General features: G+C 47.1%; 1 protein-coding gene across 1 annotated transcript in view; it reads right to left on the reverse strand.

Moving 5' to 3' along the window:
- Positions 1–21,752, reverse strand: part of LOC124550916 (atypical kinase COQ8B, mitochondrial) — a 134,167-nt gene that overhangs the window by 19,584 nt on the left and 92,831 nt on the right. Inside the window, exon 9 of the mRNA XM_047125710.1 lies at positions 17,114–17,316. Within this exon, the coding sequence (XP_046981666.1) occupies positions 17,114–17,316 (203 nt within the window). The remainder of the gene's footprint in view (positions 1–17,113; positions 17,317–21,752) is intronic.

Consider the following 21,752-nt stretch of genomic DNA (forward strand, 5'->3'; position numbering starts at 1 on the left):
ATGTGAAAAACTGGCACATTGTGCATGACGTTTAAAAGTATTACTCCTTTGCTACTAATTCTATTCACAACATATTTCACTGACAGTAACCACATACACTGCTGAATGTACCTAAGCTAATACACTGATGCACCACAAAACTGGAATAGCCATGCGTATTCAGATATAGGGATATGTAAACAAGCAACCCCTATGTAAGACAACAAGTGTCTGGTGCAGTTGTTAGATGGGTTACTGCTGCTACAATGGCAGGTTATCAAGATTTAAGTGAGTTTGAACGTGGTGTTACAGTCAGCACACAAGCAATGGGACACGACATCTCCAAGGTAGAGATGAAGTGGGGATTTTCCCGTACGACCATTTCACAAGTGTACTGTGAATATCAGGAATACGGTAAAACATCAAATCTCTGATATTGCAGCCGGAAAAAGATCCTGCAAGAATGGAACCAACAACAACTGAAGAGAATCGTTCAGTGCGACAGAAGAGCAACCCTTTCACAAATTGCTGCAGATTTCAATGCTGGGCCATCAACAAGTGTCAGCGTGCCAACCATTCAATGAAACATCATTGTTATGAGATTTCAGAGCTGAAGGCCCACTTGTGTACCCTTGATGAGAGCATGACACAAATCTTTATGCCTTGCCTGGGCCTGTGAACACCGACAGTGGACTGTTGATGACTGGAAATATGCTCCCTTGTCAAACAAGTCTCGTTTCATTATGTATTAAGTGGATGGTCGTGTACAGGTATGTAGACAACCTCATGAATCCCTGGACCCTGCATGTAAGCATGGGATTGTTCAAACTGGTGGAGGCTCTGTAATGGTGTGGGGCGTGTGCAGTTGGAGTGATTTGGGACCCCTGATATGTCTAGCTACGACTCTGACAGGTGACACATGTGTAACCATCTTGTCTCATCACCTGCATCCGGTGGGTATTTCAAGTGGGACAATGCGATATACCAAAGGTCCAGAATTGCTACAGAGTGCTTCAGGAACATTCTTCTGAGTTTACACTTCCACTGGCCAGCAAACCCCTCAGACGTTAACATTATTGAGCATATCTGGGATGGCTTGCAACATGCTGTTCAGAAGAGATCTTCACCCCCTCGTACTCTTTGAGATTTATGGGCACCCCTGCAGAAGTCATGGTGCAAATTCTCTCCAGCACTACTTCAGACATTAGTCAAGCCCATGCCACATCATGTTATGGCATTTCGCCGCCTGGGGGCACACAATATTAGGGCAGGTGTACCAGTTTCTTTGGCTCTTCAGTGTATATCATTGTATGATTCATAGTTCAAGTGATATGATGTCATGAACATACATGTCACCATACATTAGTTTTAATACACTCATTCCCTACTCTTAAGACACTTCCTACAGTTGAGTCAACTTAAGGAAATCCCTGACACCTGTCACTGGTTTTGACCGCTTTCAACCGTGAAGAGCAAATGGCTGTAGGCGAAAACAATAGCTGACTACATAGCTATGAAGAGGCATTTCTATGGAAGTGTTTACAAAATCATGTTGTAGACACACAAAGCAGTTGCACCTGGCATACAGAAATTTTCAGGGATCTTGTTTCCTTGTTTGGGTACTGTACCCGTACATTATACATATTTCTTTGTATGACTGTTTCATAATTTCAAAGGTATTTTCACAAATTCATGGAAATGAAATTTTTTTGTATTTTATGACAAGTACAGTTATTCTCTGTAACAATTTGATATTTTAAAATATCTGGCATTTTAAATTTAATAATATGCAGCACTTACATGTAACTGGTCTTTTCTTAACTACACTCCTGGAAATTGAAATAAGAACACCGTGAATTCATTGTCCAAGGAAGGGGAAACTTTATTGACACATTCCTGGGGTCAGATACATCACATGATCACACTGACAGAACCACAGGCACATAGACACAGGCAACAGAGGATGTACAATGTCGGCACTAGTACAGTGTATATCCACCTTTCGCAGCAATGCAGGCTGCTATTCTCTCATGGAGACGATCGTAGAGATGCTGGATGTAGTCCTGTGGAACGGCTTGCCATGCCATTTCCACCTGGCGCCTCAGTTGGACCAGCGTTCGTGCTGGACGTGCAGACCGCGTGAGACGACGCTTCATCCAGTCCCAAACATGCTCAATGGGGGACAGATCCGGAGATCTTGCTGGCCAGGGTAGTTGACTTACACCTTCTAGAGCACGTTGGGTGGCACGGGATACATGCGGACGTGCATTGTCCTGTTGGAACAGCAAGTTCCCTTGCCGGTCTAGGAATGGTAGAACGATGGGTTCGATGACGGTTTGGATGTACCGTGCACTATTCAGTGTCCCCTCGACGATCACCAGTGGTGTACGGCCAGTGTAGGAGATCGCTCCCCACACCATGATGCCGGGTGTTGGCCCTGTGTGCCTCGGTCGTATGCAGTCCTGATTGTGGCGCTCACCTGCACGGCGCCAAACACGCATACGACCATCATTGGCACCAAGGCAGAAGCGACTCTCATCGCTGAAGACGACACGTCTCCATTCGTCCCTCCATTCACGCCTGTCGCGACACCACTGGAGGCGGGCTGCACGATGTTGGGGCGTGAGCGGAAGACGGCCTAACGGTGTGCGGGACCGTAGCCCAGCTTCATGGAGACGGTTGCGAATGGTCCTCGCCGATACCCCAGGAGCAACAGTGTCCCTAATTTGCTGGGAAGTGGCGGTGCGGTCCCCTACGGCACTGCGTAGGATCCTACGGTCTTGGCGTGCATCCGTGCGTCGCTGCGGTCCGGCCCCAGGTCGACGGGCACGTGCACCTTCCGCCGACCACTGGCGACAACATCGATGTACTGTGGAGACCTCACGCCCCACGTGTTGAGCAAGTCGGCGGTACGTCCACCCGGCCTCCCGCATGCCCACTATACGCCCTCGCTCAAAGTCCGTCAACTCCACATACGGTTCACGTCCACGCTGTCGCGGCATGCTACCAGTGTTAAAGACTGCGATGGAGCTCCGTATGCCACGGCAAACTGGCTGACACTGACGGCGGCGGTGCACAAATGCTGCGCAGCTAGCGCCATTCGACGGCCAACACCGCGGTTCCTGGTGTGTCCGCTGTGCCGTGCGTGTGATCATTGCTTGTACAGCCCTCTCGCAGTGTCCGGAGCAAGTATGGTGGGTCTGACACACCGGTGTCAATGTGTTCTTTTTTCCATTTCCAGGAGTGTATGTACATCTCTAATGTTATTGTTAGTTATGGAGAAGAGAGGATATAAAATGTAGACTGGCGATGGCAAGGAATGCGTTTCTGAAGAAGAGAAATTTGTTAACACAGAGTATATATTTAAGTGCCAGGAAGTCATTTCTGAAAGTATTTGTATGGAGTGTAGCCATGCATGGAAGTGAAACATGGACGATAATTAGTTTGGATAAGAAGAGAGTAGAAGCTTTCGAAATGTGGTGCTACAGAAGGATGCTGAAGATTAGATGGGTAGCTCACATAACTAATGAGGAGCTATTGAACAGAACTGGGGAGAAGAGGAGTTTGTGGCACAACTTGACTAGAAGAAGTGATCAGTTGGTCGGGCATGTTCTGAAGCATCAAGGGATCACCAATTTAGTATTGGAGGGCAGCGTGGAGGGTAAAAATCATAGAGGGAAACCAAGAGATGAATACACTACGCAGATTCAGAAGGATATAGGCTGCAGTATGTACTGGGAGATGAAGCAGCTTGCACAGGATAGAATAGCATGGAGAGCTGCATCAAACCAGTCTCAGGACTGATTTTTTTTTTTTGGTGGGGTTTAAGGGCGCTCAACTACTGAGGTCATTAGCGCCCAGTCACTGTTGTTAGAGCACATGGAATCTAGTAAAACTCAAGGGGATGGGCGGGACACCAGAAGGACCTGACAAAGATGGAGATAAAATAAGTAAAAAGGTCTTTGGACAAGCCAGTCAAAGTTATAAAACGCAGAATACGAGCAGCTGCTCGAGCGTCATCAGCTAAAACATCTGGTAAAGTAGATGGCAGGGACAGGACAACACGAAATTGACTAAAACGGGGACACGACAATAAAACACGGCGCACTGTTAATGCCTGACCACAAGGGCACTGCGGGGCTGGGTCACCGGAGAGCAGGTAGCGGTGGCTAAACCGGCAATGCCCAATCCACAACCTGGTCAGAAGGACCTCCTCTCGCCGAGACGGTCGGGAGGAGGTTGTCCAAGCAGTTGGGAGCGGTTTTACTGCCCGGAGCTTGTTTCCTTGGGAGGGATGACCAAGCATCCCACCACAACGACACAAGCCTCTTACATACATCCCCACGAACGTCAGATGACGGGACACAATGGGAGGCTGGCCAAGGCAGGAGGACTGCAGCCTTGGCTGCAGCATCCGCAGCCTCATTCCCAGGCACTCCTACATGTCCGGGAACCCACAGAAAGCTGACAGGAGAACCATTATCAGCAAAAGAATGGAGGGACTGCTGTATCCGTTGAATCAAGGGATGGACCGGATAGGGAGCTCCAAGGCTCTGAAGAGCACTGAGTGAGTCAGAGCAGAGTACATACGATGAATGGCGGTAGCGGCGGGCATACTGAACAGCCTGATGGAGAGCGAAAAGCTCGGCCGTAAAGCTCGAACATTGGTCGAGGAGCCGGTATTTAAAGGTGGCGGCCCCGACGACAAAGGCACAGCCGACACCATCGTCAGTTTTGGAGCCATCGGTGTAAATAAAGGTGTGACCGGCAAGTCAAGCACGAAGTTTGACAAACCGTGAGCAATACACTGCAGCCGGAGTACCCTCCTTCGGGAGTGAGCTGAGGTCGAGATAAATATGAACCGGAGCCTGGAGCCAAGGTGGTGTCGGGCTCTCACCCTCTCTGAAGGTGGTAGGGAGGGCAAAATCCAATTGTCGAAGCAGGCGACGGAAGCGGACTCCGGGGGGCAGCAGGGCAGACACATACAACCCGTACTGAAGGTCGAGAGAATCGGCGAAGAAGGACTGGTAAGAGGGGTGGTCGGGCATAGACAACAGCCGGCAGGCATACCGACACAGCAGTACGTCGCGCCGGTAGGTCAATGGTAATTAGGCAGCTTCTACATCTACATCTACAGTGATACTCCGCAAGCCACCCAACGGTGTGTGGCGGAGGGCACTTTACGTGCCACTGTCATTACCTCCCTTTCCTGTTCCAGTCGCGTATGGTTCGCGGGAAGAACGACTGTCTGAAAGCCTCCGTGCGCGCTCTAATCTCTCTAATTTTACATTCGTGATCTCCTCGGGAGGTATAAGTAGGGGGAAGCAATATATTCGATACCTCATCCAGAAACGCACCCTCTCGAAACCTGGCGAGCAAGCTACACCGCGATGCAGAGCGCCTCTCTTGCAGAGTCTGCCACTTGAGTTTGTTAAACATCTCCGTAACGCTATCACGGTTACCAAATAACCCTGTGACGAAACGCGCCGCTCTTCTTTGGATCTTTTCTATCTCCTCCGTCAACCCGATCTGGTACGGATCCCACACTGATGAGCAATACTCAAGTATAGGCCGAACGAGTGCTTTGTAAGCCACCTCCTTTGTTGATGGACTACATTTTCTAAGGATTCTCCCAATGAATCTCAATCTGGTACCCGCCTTACCAACAATTAATTTTATATGATCATTCCACTTCAAATCGTTCCGCACGCATACTCCCAGATATTTTACAGAAGTAACTGCTACCAGTGTTTGTTCCGCTATCATATAATCATACAATAAAGGATCCTTCTTTCTATGTATTCGCAATACATTACATTTGTCTATGTTAAGGGTCAGTTGCCACTCCCTGCACCAAGTGCCTATCCGCTGCAGATCTTCCTGCATTTTACTACAATTTTCTAATGCTGCAACTTCTCTGTATACTACAGCATCATCCGCGAAAAGCCGCATGGGACTTCCGACACTATCTACTAGGTCATTTCTATATATTGTGGAAAGCAATGGTCCCATAACACTCCCCTGTGGCACGCCAGAGGTTACTTTAACGTCTGTAGACGTCTCTCCATTGATAACAACATGCTGTGTTCTGTTTGCTAAAAACTCTTCAATCCAGCCACACAGCTGGTCTGATATTCCGTAGGCTCTTACTTTGTTTATCAGGCGACAGTGCGGAACTGTATCGAACGCCTTCCGGAAGTCAAGAAAGATAGCATCTACCTGGGAGCCTGTATCTAATATTTTCTGGGTCTCATGAACAAATAAGGCGAGCTGGGTCTCACACGATCGCTGTTTCCGGAATCCATGTTGATTCCTACATAGTAGATTCTGGGTTTCCAGAAATGACATGATACGCGAGCAAAAAATATGTTCTAAAATTCTACAAGAGATCGACGTAAGAGATATAGGTCTATAGTTTTGCGCATCTGCTCGACGACCCTTCTTGAAGACTGGAACTATCTGTGCTCTTTTCCAATCATTTGGAACCCTCCGTTCCTCTAGAGACTTGCGGTACACGGCTGTTAGAAGGGGGGCAAGTTCTTTCGCGTACTCTGTGTAGAATCGAATTGGTATCCCGTCAGGTCCAGTGGACTTTCCTCTATTGAGTGATTCCAGTTGCTTTTCTATTCCTTGGACACTTATTTCGATGTCAGCCATTTTTTCGTTTGTGCGAGGATTTAGAGAAGGAACTGCAGTATGGTCTTCCTCTGTGAAACAGCTTTGGAAAAAGGTGTTTAGTATTTCAGCTTTACGCGTGTCATCCTCTGTTTCAATGCCATCATCATCCCGTAGTGTCTGGATATGCTGTTTCGAGCCACTTACTGATTTAACGTAAGACCAGAACTTCCTAGGATTTTCTGTCAAGTCGGTACATAGAATTTCACTTTCGAATTCAATGAACACTTCACGCATAGCTCTCCTTACGCTAACTTTGACATCGTTTAGCTTCTGTTTGTCTGAGAGGTTTTGGCTGCGTTTAAACTTGGAGTGGAGCTCTCTTTGCTTTCGCAGTAGTTTCCTAACTTTGTTGTTGTACCACGGTGGGTTTTTCCCGTCCCTCACAGTTTTACTCGGCACGTACCTGTCTAAAACGCATTTTACGATTGCTTCAGCATAAAGACTCTCGACAGGACTAGTGTAGAAGGCTCCGGTCGCAAGACGTATCCCCCGATGGTGGATGGAGTTGAGCCAGCGTAAGAGGGATGGCCGAGCGGACGAGTAGACGAAGCTCCCACAATCCAGCTTCGATCGGACAATGGACCGATACAAGCGAAGCAGGACAGTGCGATCTGCTCCCCAAGATGAACCGCTAAGAACTCTGAGGACATTAAGGGAACATGTACAACGGGCCGCCAAATAAGAGACATGTGGAGACCAACACAGTTTCCTGTCCAACGTGAGCCCTAGAAACTTAGTTGTTTCCACGAATGGGAGAACAACGGGACCGAGATGTAAGGATGGCGGAAGGAATGCTTTATATCACCAAAAGTTGATACAAACCGTCTTCTCTTCAGAGAACCGGAAGCCATTTGCCACGCTCCATGAGTAGAGGCTGTCTAGACAACGCTGAAGGCAGCGCTCCAGGAGGCATGTTGTCTGGGCACTGCAGTAGATCGCGAAGTCATCGACAAAGAGAGAGCCTGAGACATTAGGTGGAATACAATCCATAATTGGATTGATCGCGATGGCAAAAAGGGCTACGCTCAAGACGGAGCCCTGAGGCACTCCGTTCTCCTGGAGGAAGACGTCGGACAATACGGAACCCACACGTACCCTAAACTTTCGATCCGTTAAAAAGGAATCAATAAAAAGGGGCAGGCGACCGCGTAGGCCCCACCTGTGCATAGGGCGGAGGATACCTCCTCTCCAACAGGTACCATAAGCCTTCTCCAAGTCGAAGAACACGGCTAGCGTTTGGCGCCTTCGCAAAAAGTTGTTCATGATGAATGTCGACAAGGTCACAAGGTGGTCAACAGCAGAGCGGCGGCGACGAAAGCCGCATTGGAGATTCAAGAATCCAGACTAACCGAGCATTAACCATGCGCTCCATCACCTTACAGACACAGCTTGTAAGACAAATGGGGCGGTAACTAGAAGGAAGGTGGCTATCCTTCCCGGGTTTGGGTATAGGAACAACGACAGCGTCACGACAACGGATGGGGACCTGACCTTCGGTCCAGACGCGATTGTAGGTACAAAGAAGGAAGCTTTTGCCCGCCGGAGAAAGGTGTGCCAGCATCTGAACGTGAATGGCATCTGGCCCCGGAGCAGAGGACCGGGACAGTGCAAGCGCACGTTCGAGTTCCCGCATAGTAAAGGGGGCATTATAAGTTTCCAGATTCAGCAAGTGGAAGGAAGGTCGCCGAGCCTCTTCTGCCTCTTTCCTGGGAAGGAAGGCAGGGTGGTAATGGGCGGAGCTTGAAACCTCCGCGAAAAAGCGGCCAAAGGCGTTGGAGACAGCCACAGGATCAACAAGGACCTCATTACCTGAGGTCAGGCCAGGTACCGAGGAGTGGGCCTTAATGCCCGACAGCCGGCGCAGGCCACCCCAAACGACAGAAGAGGGAGTAAAACTGTTAAAGGAGCTGGTGAAAGAGGCCCAACAAGCTTTTTTGCTGTCTTTGATGACTCTACGGCATTGCGCTCGGAGTCGTTTGTATTCAATACAATTCGCCAACGTAGGATGGCAGCGAAAGGTGTGTAAAGCACGTCGTCGAGCACGGATAGCGTCCCTACAAGCCTCGTTCCACCAGGGGACGGAAACGCGACGTGAAGAAGAGGTAGTACGAGGAATGGAACGTTCGGCAGCATTGATGATAACAGCCGTGAGGTATTCGACCTGACTGTCACAACTGAGAAAATCATGGTCCGGAAAGGTCGCCAGGGAGGAGTAAAGTCCCCAGTCAGCTTTCGGTATGTTCCAGCGCAAAGGACGTGGGGATGGGATGTGGTGCAGGAGACGAACGACACAGGGGAAGTGGTCACTCGAATAGGTGTCAGAAAGGACATACCACTCGAACCGACGGGCAAGAGTGATAGAACAGATCAAGAGGTCCAAGTGGGAGTAGGTATGAGTAGAGTCCGAGAGGCAAGTCGGGGCGCCGGTATTGAGGCAGACAAGATTGAGATGGTTGAAGACATCCGCCAAGAGTGAGGCTCTTTGACAGGATGCAGGAGAGCCCCAAAGGGGATGATGGGCATTGAAGTCGCCAAACAATAAAAACGGCGGGGGAAGCTGAACGATCAGGTGCATCATGTCAGCCCGACTAACAGCAGATGACGGTGGAGTGTAGATGGTACAAACTGAAAAAGTAAAAGCAGAAAGAGTAATACGGACAGCTATTGCTTGGAGTGGGGTGGTCAATGGGATGGGATGGTAATAGACATCGTCCCGAACGAGCAACATGACCCCACCATGAGCTGGGATACCGTCCACAGGGGTGAGGTCATACCGCTCCGAGGTATAGTGGGTAAAGGCAATACGGTCAGTCGGGCGCAACTTGGTTTCCTGGAGACCAAGGACGAGCGGACAGTGCAGGCAGAGGAGCAGTTGTAATTCCTCCCGATTAGATCGAATACCTCTTATGTTCCAATGTAACAAGGCCATCGCTAGTCAAAAAGTTGGGGGAACGAGACGGGGGAAGAGCTGGTCACCTCGACAGCCGCAGAGGGCCAGGTTGCGAGGGAACAACGCTACAACCGGCGGGAGGCGGATCCGGTTCCATCGAGTCGTCGCCAGCTGCGGCCGCTGTCCCTGGTTGTGTAGGAGGGGCAGCATCACTTGCCGACGAGAGGCCAGCTGAGCGCCTGGCAGCAGAGCGTCCCGGCAAAACTGAGGACGGCCGGGAGCAGCGACTCACGGATGGAGCGTCAGACGAAACGCGCCGGGGTGGAGAGGGTGATAGAGACTTCTTCTTGGAGGCCTTCTTGGAAGGCCGAGGAGGCACAGGGATGGTGGGCTGGACCCGAAGAAGGTCCTCACGCGCGGGGTCCGTTTTGGAACGCCGGACCTCGGAAGCTGGGGTCCGGAACGTTTCCCCGAAGGACGCCTGAGAAGAGGATCGCTTCTCAGGTGGCGGGGGGAGAGGAGGAGGAGGAGGAGGAGGAGGAGGAGGAGGAGGAAGGGTGGCCCCTGGGGCAGAGGGGGCGGGGGCCACGGGGGAGGAGGATTTGGAAGGGAGAGATTTGGGAGGCGGAGGCAGAGCCCCCTGAGGGGAGGAGGAGGCGGAGGGGGGACAGGATAGGGGTGAGGATACCGCGGAAGGAGTGGACACAACTGAGGCGAACGAAGTGGTCAACGGCACGGGATGGAGGCGGTCATACTTCTTCCTGGCCTCAGAATAAGAGAGCCGATCCAAAGTTTTGAGTTCTTGTATCTTCTTCTCCTTCTGATATGCGGGGCAGTCCGAGGATCTAGGCGAGTGGATGCCAGGACAATTAATGCACCAAGGTGGTGGGGTGCATGTATGTTCCTCACGAAGAGGACGTCCACAATCGCCACAAAGGGGCTCAGCCTCACACCGGGACGACATGTGCCCAAAGCGCAAACACCGAAAACTGCGCATAGGAGGCGGGACGTAAGGTCGCACGTCGCACCGGTAGCACATCACCTTTACCTTCTCCGGGAGAACGTCCGCCTCGAAGGCGAGGATAAAGGCCTCGGTGTCGATGCGACAGTCTTTGGGGCCACCCTGGACTCGCTGGACGAAATGCACGCCTCGGCGCTCCAGGTTGGCCCTGAGCTCCTCATCAGATTGTAGCAGGAGGTCACGATGAAAAATAACCCCCTGCATCCTATTTAGTGCCAGATGCGGGACAATGGATACTGGGATGTCCCCTAGGTGGTCGCACGCCTGGAGCACCGCCGACTGTGTGGCGGAGGTGGTCTTGATAAGAACGGACCCTGAACGCATCTTGCTGAGAGCCTCGATTTCCCCGAAGATGTCCTCAATGTGCTGAACAAAGAACATGGGCTTGGAGGTGGCGAATGTCCCCCCATCGGTTAGAGAACAGACCAAATAGCGGGGGAAGTACTTCGCTCCAAGCCGGCGGGCCTATCCCTCCTCCGAGGGAGTAGCCAAGGGGGAAAGGGCAGGAGAACCAGAACTAGAAACGGTACCTTTTCTTTTGAAAGACTCGGCCGCAGAGCGACCTGATACGTGTTGACGTTTCATCTGCGAAACGCCCGTCCCGATACCACCCACTCCGACCAGGGGCTCTCCCCACGGGCGCCACCCAGCCTCAGCAAGGGCCACCTGGCAGGATGACCGTTGAAGGGAGTCCTGATGCCCAAAGGAGACGGGCATCTACTCCTTGGCCGACGTGGGGAGGGTGCAGCTCAGGTATCGGCAGTACGATCCCTGTGTTGTCAGGGGGCTACAACCTAGAGGGTAAATGATGACCCCACCACAACGGGCTGGCTACCGTGCTGTATTTCTGGTGCCATGGAAAGTCCATCATGATCGCTGGTGCAGATGGGGACGCACTATGGGCGTAACTTGTACAACCCATCAGGCATTTAGGCCCAATTTGAGGAATAGTGGGTATGGTTACAACGCCGGTACAATGCTGAGTGCCAAGGTCTTAGTGCACTTAGGACCAGTGGTACACCACGTAAGGTGTCCTTCTGTAGAATTTTGAAAAATGGAGGTCAAACCCCAAGAGGGACCATCACATGGAAGGCCGAAACGGTTGAAACTCTGTTTAGTCGCCTCTTGCGACAGGCAGGAATACCTCGGGCCTATTCTTACCCCGGACCTGAAGGGGGTAGTCTCGGGACTGAAGACCACAACAACAGTTATGGAGAATAGTTTCATATAACTGACATTCTAGTAAAATCAGATTAATTTGCCTAGAAATAAGGTTTCAAAATTGTACAATCTAGTTTCTGTAATTGCTAATCATCAACTCATATATCACCCTCCACCACTCCACCCTGCTGGCATATCCCATATCATAAGTGCAAATCCGGTACCATCACAATCTAAGCCACAAATAAGATGAATGAATGACATCATTCAGAAATTTTCTACAATCTAAGTAAAATCTTGGCAACTGGTCCAGAGAACCACTGTGAGCCCATTACCCAGCACATTCAACCCTATGGCTGCCTGGAAATCAGAGTGGTCATCTTCACCCCAGAAAGGCTTTTTGTGGGTTGAAAAGCCAGCCACCAAACTTTCTACATTCCTCATGTCATTTGGTACAGACTGAACCAAATTACAAATGGGAGAACAGCTGCTACTCTCGATAGCTCAGGATGGCACGTCTCTCAGAGCTGCGACTGTAGATGGCACAGATGGTAACACACATTGTACTGGACTGTCCCTTGCACGATTTCACAATATTCCTGGAAGAACTACATTGGGCCAGCTCCATGGCATGGAGTGGCTGGAAAACCTGAACAATGGTCTTCGGTTTTTCCTTTTGTTTATTTAATAGGCCATTTATAATTTCTTTGTTAGTAATTGTTTATGTCTTGTATTGTTCAAGAGCATCAGCGAGCTAAATAAAATATGTAAATCTGCCTGCATAACCAATAAGTATTTAACATCCCTTTGTAACCAGTAGTTGGAAGAAGGCACGTCACACCTGACTAGAAGACGGGTAACAAAAGCAACTCACAAAACTGCTATCCAATATGTTCGGCATCCATCAGTTGCAGAATCTTAACAACATACTCTAAGGTCTCAGACATGACAAGGTATCTTTAAGAGGATGACCACTTCCATGCCAATCATACTGACTTTAAAAAATATGGGTGGGTCACACAAAACTCAACATGCCTTGTTCTCATTTGACATCCTGAAAAACCATGGATCAACGTAGTCAGGTGGTTGCAGTAATACTCGACTTCCACAAAGCATTTCACTGAGTACCACCTACGCTTGACAAAGATACACCAGTAGGGGATATTGAGCACAGTTTGTGACTGGACTGAGGATCTTGGTAGGCAGTATGCAGCATGTTATCTTTGATGAATATTCGTCGACAGATGTACAAGTAAATTTAGGTGTGCCACAAGAAAGTGTGATGGGACACTAGCTGCTTATGTTGCACATTAATAACTGTGCAGACAATATTAATAGTAATGTTTGACTTTTCATAGATGGTGCAGCCAACTATAATGACGTACTCTCGCGGGAAAAAACAGAAAAAGCTACACAAATATTCAGTCAGATTTTGGTAAGATTTCAAAGTGGTGCAAACAATGGCAACATTCTTTACAGATGCATAAATGTAACATTGCTGCTCCAGAAAATAGATAAATGGAATGTAATCAGTAGAATTCTTCAGGATAGCATATTCCATTATTATTCTTGTAGTTAGACAAAAGACATTCATGAGAGTTGAAGATGTATTTTTATGTAGTTGTAAATGGAAACTGTCCCACTGTGCGCGCTTTTGAGTTCAAACATGTACAGGGATGACGAAAGAAGTGTGGGCACAGGACACTGACAAAGTGTGACGACGGCTGAGTGTCTACACCTTCTGTGAAGGAGTTGTTTATGTGTTGGCATCACATCTCGGCAGTGCTCGGAAGGCAGAGAGAAAGAAGTGCAGACTACACTCTCGACAGCTAATAAGATAAATTTGATATGTTCTGTTCTTAAATATCTCTTAACTTCATTCTCTTATTTGATGTCACGAAAGTCACTCGGTTTATGTTGTTCTGGTCTAGAGAGATGTGTTCACCTAACTGTGTTAATTAAATATTGGAGCAACAAAATACAGGAGAGTCACTGAAAAGAAGTTTCATCACTTCATAGCCAGTTGGTGTAGACTTAGTTGTCTTGCAGGCCTCAACTTACTGCAGAAGGAGACAAAGTCAACACGGTCAGAATTAGTGGCGCTGCATAAGAGGTCCACATCACCAAGAAATCTACAAGAAGGCAACTTTAAACATTAAATATGGTAAACCTCAAGCTACAGGTGAGGGAGCAATAATGAAGTGAAAACCCACACAAAAATTATATTTCACTTCAACTCTTGATTCTAATATCAATGAATCTCAGTTAGAATTGATTAACTCACATAACTAATGGGGTGTAATAATTTGTAGTTACACGAAATAGAATAATCAGGTCAGAGAGGGGCAGCATGAAGAGTCACAGGATTTTTTTGACCTGTGAGAGACAGTGAAGAAACTGAACTGACAGACACTTGAAGATAGATGCAAACCATTCTGTGAAAGCCTATTTACAAAGTTTTCTAGAAATATACCAGAACCCCTTACATACTCCCCCCCCCCCCCATAGGGATCACAAATATAAAGTTAAAGTGTGCAGAGAGGTATTTAACCCATCCATCTTCCAGCATCCCATACGTACGCTGAAGTGGCAGAATGAGAAGTACTCTCAGCCATGTACTTCACAGTAGTTTGTGTTGGTCTTTTTCAGTGGTTTAATGGTCCCAATGTGCATTTTTCTAATGTTTAAGGTTCTCATTGGAACATATGTGGCAGCACGTAGTGAGCAAAAGGTTATCACTTCACAGGATTCACCAAGAATGCAACCACTTGCCACTGCCCATTTGGTAGAGCGGACGAGATGCTACCACTACAGAGGGATCTTGCTAGGATGTGTAACTCTTCCTTGCAAATACAAAATCTTCAAACAATGGAAAATCCAGGAGTGAATGTAACAACATTATGAAAAGGAAAACTGCCACTCACCTTATAGTGGAAATACTGAGTCACAGGTAGGCCCAACAAGAAGACTGTAACAGTTCCTCACAGTCGTTTAAAGAGCAAAGTAAGAGCATATGGACTATCAGACCAATCGTGTGATTGGATTGAAGAGTTCCTAGATAACAGAATGCAGCAGGTCATTCTCAATGGAGAGAAGTCTTCCAAAGTAAGAGTCATTTCAGGTGTGCCACAGGGGAGTGTCATAGGACTGTTGCTATTCACAATATACATAAATGAGCTTGTGGATGACATCGGAAGTCCACTGAGGCTTTTTGCAGATGATGCTGTGGTGTATCGAGAGGTTGTAACAATGCAAAATTGTACTGAAATGCAGGAGGATCTGCGGCGAATTGACGCATGGTGCAGGGAATGGCAATTGAATCTCAATGTACACAAGTGTAATGTGCTGCGAATACATAGAAAGATAGTTCCCTTATCATTTAGCTACAAAATAGCACGTCAGCAACTGGAAGCAGTTAATTCCATAAATTATCTGGGAGTACGCATTAGGAGTGATTTAAAATGGAATGATCATATAAAGTTGATTGTTGGTAAAGCATATGCCAGACTGAGATTTATTGGAAGAATCCTAAGGAAATGCAATCCGAAAACAAAGGAAGTAGGTTACAGTATGCTTGTTCACCCACTGCTTGAATACTGCTCGGCAGTGTGGGATCCGTACTAGATAGGGTTGACAGAAGAGATAGAGAAGATCCAACGGAGAGCAGCGTGCTTCGTTACAGGATCATTTAGTAATCGCGAAAGCGTTACGGAGATGATAGATAAACTCCAGTGGAAGACTCTGCAGGAGAGATGTTCAGTAGCTTGGTACAGGCTTTTGTTAAAGTTTCGAGAACATACTTTCACCGAAGAGTCAAGCAGTATATTGCTCCCTCCTAAGTATATCTCTCGAAGAGACCATGAGGATAAAATCAGAGAGATTAGAGCCCACACAGAAGCATACCGACAATCCTTCTTTCCACGAACAATACGAGACTGGAATAGAAGGGAGAACCGATACAGGTACTCAAGGTACCCTCCGCCACACACCGTCAGGTGGCTTGCGGAGTGCGGATGCACTCGAACAACTGCACACTCTGGCAACTGAAGCCACATTGGCCAAAAGATTATTGGTGACCGTCTTCTTGTAGTACCTATCTGCTACTTTCCTTTTGATAATACTGTTATAGCCATCTTCAATAATTAGGGCTGTTTACATCCAACTGCTGTCGGAGTTCCACTGCAACAAACTGTATTTATGTTCCAAGTAAGATAGGTTTTTAATTCCCTAAGAAAAAGGAAAGAGTGGAGTAGTAGTTTTTGCATAGTTGTGAGATTCTACTAATATCAGAATAAACAGGATGGGAATGCAAGTAATTTGATGAGCTACTGGAATACTTGTAAGACTCTACAGTATACATATTACACAAAATAACTTGTTCCTCTTCTAGCTGCAGCCTATCACTCATCGCTGGAGCAATGCAAGTGTTCCAAACAACTGCAAATACATGCAGGTCATTCTCATTTTAAAAGAAGCTCACCAGACTCTACATAACAACAGGCTCGTATTGATGGTGTGCCTGTTGCGACATATGAGACTTTTATGCTCACCTATTATCACTCAAAATATTCTGTGTAGGAATTGCCAAAGCTTCCACAAATAGCAGTTCTGTGAAGATTTGTACACTCTGTTTGATGTGGAATGCAGTGGATAGTGGTGCCTACCTGTGTTGATGATATGGTCTTCATTTTCACTTCATGAACAAAATTCAAGTTTACAGAACACCAGGCTACTTTCCAAATGGATTGAGTACTTCCTAGCAGACAGCACTTGACAGATAATCTTTATTGGGGTGAGGTCTCTAGAAGTGAATGTGACTTTGGGCAGGAATAGCAACGTTACAGTGCCATTAGTGTTCACAACACTATGTGGGAGTATCGTGTCCTATAATTTTTATTTTTAAGTTTAATTTTCAGTTTAAATAAATTTATCTTGTACTTCACTGTCTCTTGAAAAAAATCATGGCATCAAAGAAACTGTTTGTGCTTTACCTCTGATGGACACTCTAAATTGATTTCTTAACTTTCTTCCACACCACCTCCAACTTCTTCAGTTTTCTGATCACTTACCATTCCGACATTCCACCGTGATTTCCCCTTATTAAGACTTAGGAGCTTTACCCTACCATGTAGTCATTGCTTTATTTTCTGGTTAATTACTGAGCTGCCCCATTAACTTAGAACACTTCTCTTTTTGCCAGACATCAGAATCATTAGTTTTGAAGGCTAGTCAGTCAATTTCTTACTCATCAGTAAGCCTGTCACACTACAGCAAATGGAAGGCTAATTTCTGTCTACATTTGTTTAAAGATACATTACAGTCTGACTTTTATTAACAGCCTTCTGGGGGGCACACAGTGGCATTTCATTGATCAAACTGCTTACTTTGTTGGTATTTGGGTTGAAGAAGAAATTTGACCAGTTGGGGTCTGTCTGCATGTAACGGAAGGTAAACAACTCATGCAAACAGAGTTTCATGATGAGCTGACAAATGTGGTTGCGGGTTTCCTGATCCATATGGCAGCACTTGTCCACTGGAATTCCATCTACCAGTTCAGAAGTCAGTATCTTAGCAGTACTAAGTTCATCTGCAAGAAAAGGATTCATTCTTATTGGAAAATAAACCTTACATATTATTCATGAAAACATGAAAATGTGCTGATGGTGTGAACCATTCTAATATTAGCATGCAAAAATAGTATAAAAGTTACAACAAATTCAAAGATTAGCTGCATTTTCTCTGGCACCAAGTAACTTTTTAAAAAAACATGCAGTAATTGTACAATGATTCATGCTTCCACGCACAACAAAAACCATCTTAACACTTTGTACTACCACTACCATTGACATGGCCACCACATCACTTGTGTTTCTTGAACTTCTATCTCTGTATCAGCACATGCACATGACATATCAAATTAAATACAACAGTCAATGTTCTTCAGAGAATACATCATTAGATGAAGAACGCAATCATCATCAGATTTTGCTACAGAAGGTTGCCACCCCATGAGAAGCGCCAGAAAAAAAGCACAACCAAATTATTCAGCAACTTGTCATCCAGTCTGGTGTGCCAATAGAAAACATCAAAAGGAAAGCTGAAGTTTTAAATTCTGTAGTTAACAAAATATCATTCAGGTAAGATGATCATACAAACACGTCACCTTTTGACTTAGAAATAGGCTTCCCTGGCATAGTAAAGCAGTTATAATAGGTAAAAACAAATAAGTCACCATGTCCATATGGAATCGCAAACTGGCTTTGACCCCATATTTAGCTTGCATTAATCATGAACCTGTCACACAGTGGAATGTTGCAAGTGATTGAAAAAAAAAGTGAAGATGACTCCTGTATGTAAGAAAGATAAAAGAATGGACCCATAAAATAACAGATCAATATCCACATCAGTTTGCTGCCGAATTTTTGAGCATATTCTAAGTTCAAATATAATAAGTTCCCTTAAGTGGAGATGCTGAGTCGCGATAGGCACAACAAAAAGATTCACGCAATTATAGCTTTCATCCATTAAGGCCTTTGTGAGCAATAAACACGTGCGCGCACGCTCACCCACGCACGCACACATGCGCGCGCGCACACACACACACACACACACACACACACACACACACACACACACACACACACGCGTCTGCAGTCTCAGATAACTGAAACGGCACTGCGAGCAGCAGCACCAGTGCATGATGGGAGTGGCGGCTGGGTGGGTGGAGGGTGAGGGGGGTGGGTAAGGAGGAGGTTGGGGTGGGGAGGGGGAGGGATAATATGGTGAGGGTTGCAGACAATAAAGTGTTGCAGTTTAGATGGAGTGCAGGAGACAAGGTGAAGCCGGGGGGTGGGGGTGGGGGAAGTAAGTAGCAGAAAGGTGAGAAATTAAAAGACGGTGTGTGGCGGTGAAATGACAGTTGTATAGTGCTGGAATGGGAACAGGGAGGGGGCTGGATGGGTGAGGACAGTGACTAACGAAGGTTGAGGCCAGGAGGGTTGCAGGAACGCAGGATGCATAACAGGGTGGTCCACTTGCTTTTTGGCCACAGTTTGTCGGTGGACATTCATGTGGACAGACAGCTTGTTGGTTGTCATGCCTACATAGAATGCAGCACAGTGGTAGTAGTTTAGCTTGTAAATCACATGACTGGTTTCACAGGTAACCTTGCCTTTCATGGGATAGGTGACGTTAGTGACTGGACTGGAGTAGGTGGTGGTAGGAGGATGTACAGGACATATCTTGTATCTAGGTAAATTACAGGGGTATGAGCCATGAGGTAAGGGATTGGGAGCAGGGTTCAAATGGCTCTGAGCACTATGGGACTTAACTACTGAGGTCATCAGTCCCCTAGAACTTAGAACTACTTAAACCTAACTAACCTAAGGACATCACACACATCCATGCCAGAGGCAGGATTCGAACCTGGGACCGTAGCGGTCACGCTGTTCCAAACTGACGCGCTTAGAACCGCACGGCCACACCGGCCGGCTTGGGAGCAAGGGTTGTGTCAGGATGGACAAGTATATTGTGTAGGTTCAGTGGATGGCGGAATACCGCTGTAGAAGGGGTGGGAAGGATAATGGGCAGGGTATTTCTCATTTTATGGCATGACGAGAGAATTTAATTCAGTTGCTCCAGTCCCAGATGATACTGAGTTACGAGGGGAATACTCCTCTGTGGCTGGACTGTGGGTCTTTGGGCGTGGTGGGAGACTGGAAAGATAAGGCATGGGAAATTTGTTTTTGTACAAGGTTGGGAGGATAATTACTGTCAGTGAGGCTTCAGTGGATCCTCAGTATATTCTGAGAGGGACTGCTCATCACTGCAGATGCAATGACCATGAGTGGCTAGGCTGTACGGAAGGGACTTCTTGGAATGGAATGGGTGGCAGCTGTAGAAGTGGAGGTATTGCTGGTGGTTAGTAGGTTTGATATGGATGGAGGTACTGATGTAGCCATCTCTGAGGTGGAGCTCAACATCTAGGAAGGTGGCTGTTTGGGTTGAGTAGGACCAGGTGAAGCATGTAGATAGGGCGTCCTCACCTTCAATCCAGATAGCAAATATGTCATCAATGAATCTGAACCAGGTGAGGGGATTAGGATTCTTCTTCTTCTTCTTCTTCTTCTTCTTCTTCTTCTTCTTCTTTTTTTTTTTTTAGGAAGGATTCCTCTACATGGCCCATGAATAGGTTGGCATAGGATGGTGTCATGAGGGTGCCCATAGCCGTACCCCGGATTTGTTTGTAGGTAATGTCTTCAAAGGAGAAGCAATTGTGGGTAAGGATATAGTTGGTCATGGCGACTAGGAAGGAGGTTGTTGGTTTGGAGTCTACAGGGCATCTGGAAAGGTAGTGTTCAATAGCATTAAGGTCATGGGCATTAGGAATGTTCGTGTACAGGGAGGTGGTATCAATAGTGACGAGCAGGGCACCGTGTGGTAAAGGGACAGGAACTGTGGAGAGTCAGTGGAGGAAATGGTTGGATTGTTTTATATAGGAGGATAGGTTCCAGGTAATAGGTTGAAGGTGTTGGTCTACGAGAGCAGAGATTCTCTCAGTGGGGGCACAGTAACCGGCCACAATGGGGCATCTTGGGTGGTTGGGTTTATGGACTTTAGGAAGCATGTAGAAGGTGGGAGTGCGGGGAGTAGGGGTAAGTAGAGAGATGGACTCTGGGGAGAGGTTCTGGGATGGGCCTAAGGACTTGAGTAGTGACTGGAGATCCTGCTGGAATTATCTGACAGCTGACAGAGTCATTCTGCCAGGTAATCCTTGTGGTTCAAAACAACGGTGGTGGAGCCTTTGTCTGCAGGTAGGACTATAAGGTCGGGATCAGTTTTTAGATGGTGGACTGCGGTTCTATCTGCAGAAGTAAGGTTAGTTTGCATGTTGAGGGAGCTGGGGAATGATGGTAAGGCAAGGTTCAAGGTTAAGAAACTCTGGAAATTTAACAGCGGGTAGTTTGGAGGCAGGGGGGGTGGATCACGGTTGGATAGAGGAGTCAACTGAGTTAGGCAAGGTTTAATATTGGTCTTTGGTTGAGTCTGATTGGTCGGGTTTGTGGTGAAAAAGTGTTTCCACTGTAGGGACCGGAAGAAGGAGAGCTTTAACAAGTTTTGCATGATTGAATTTGGGAGTGGGGGCAAAAGGTGAGGCCTTTGGAAAGGACTGATATTTCTGTGGGACTAAGGCATCTGGAGGAAATGTTCATGGCTATGTTGCAGGTCTGTTTAGGTTCTGGGTTCTGTGTGGTGGTGGGAGGGAGTTTTGGAGGGTGTGGTAAGTGTTGTAGGTCTGCGAGACAGGGTTTGTCAGCTACGTGGGGATGTGGGGGAGGTTGTTGTAGAGGTGGTGGACAGTGGTACTCCGAGACGGAAATGGGAAGTGAGCAGGACGGAGAGGTTTTTGAGGTGGTTTTGACCATGTTGCTCAAGCTCCTGCTGGGTAAGAGTTTCAATGTGTGTTATATTGTTACAATCCATCCTGGATTTTTCCATTGTTTGATAAGTTCCGTTAAGAGAGAAAAGCTTCTATTTACAAATCAACAAAGAGTTGGGATGCATTACTCATGTAAAACTCAGCTTGCCCTTTTCTTACACCTGAAAACCATGGGCAGACTCCGTATACCTGGACTTCCAGAAAGCATCTGAAACAGTACCACACTGGAGACAATTAACAAAAGTCTGAGCATGCAGAATAGGTTCTTGGATGTGAAAGTGGACTGAAGTATTTTTAAATTACAGAACCCAATACGTTGTCCTGGATGTCAACTGTTCATAGGAGACAAAATTATCATCAAGAGTGCCCCGGAAAATGTTATAGGATTGCTCTTTCCTCTATATATAGCTCAATGATGTGATAGCCAGATGAGCAGAACTCATTGACTGTTTTCTGACAATGCTGGAATGCATGGGGAAGTGTCACCTTTGAGTGGCTGTAGGACAATACATGACGACTTGAATGGAATTTCTATTTGGAGTGATGAATGGCAGCTCATTCAGAATGCAGAAAAATGCAAATTA

Source organism: Schistocerca americana, chromosome 9, assembly GCF_021461395.2.
Source record: "Schistocerca americana isolate TAMUIC-IGC-003095 chromosome 9, iqSchAmer2.1, whole genome shotgun sequence".
In the NCBI taxonomy this organism is placed as follows: Eukaryota; Metazoa; Arthropoda; class Insecta; order Orthoptera; family Acrididae; genus Schistocerca; species Schistocerca americana.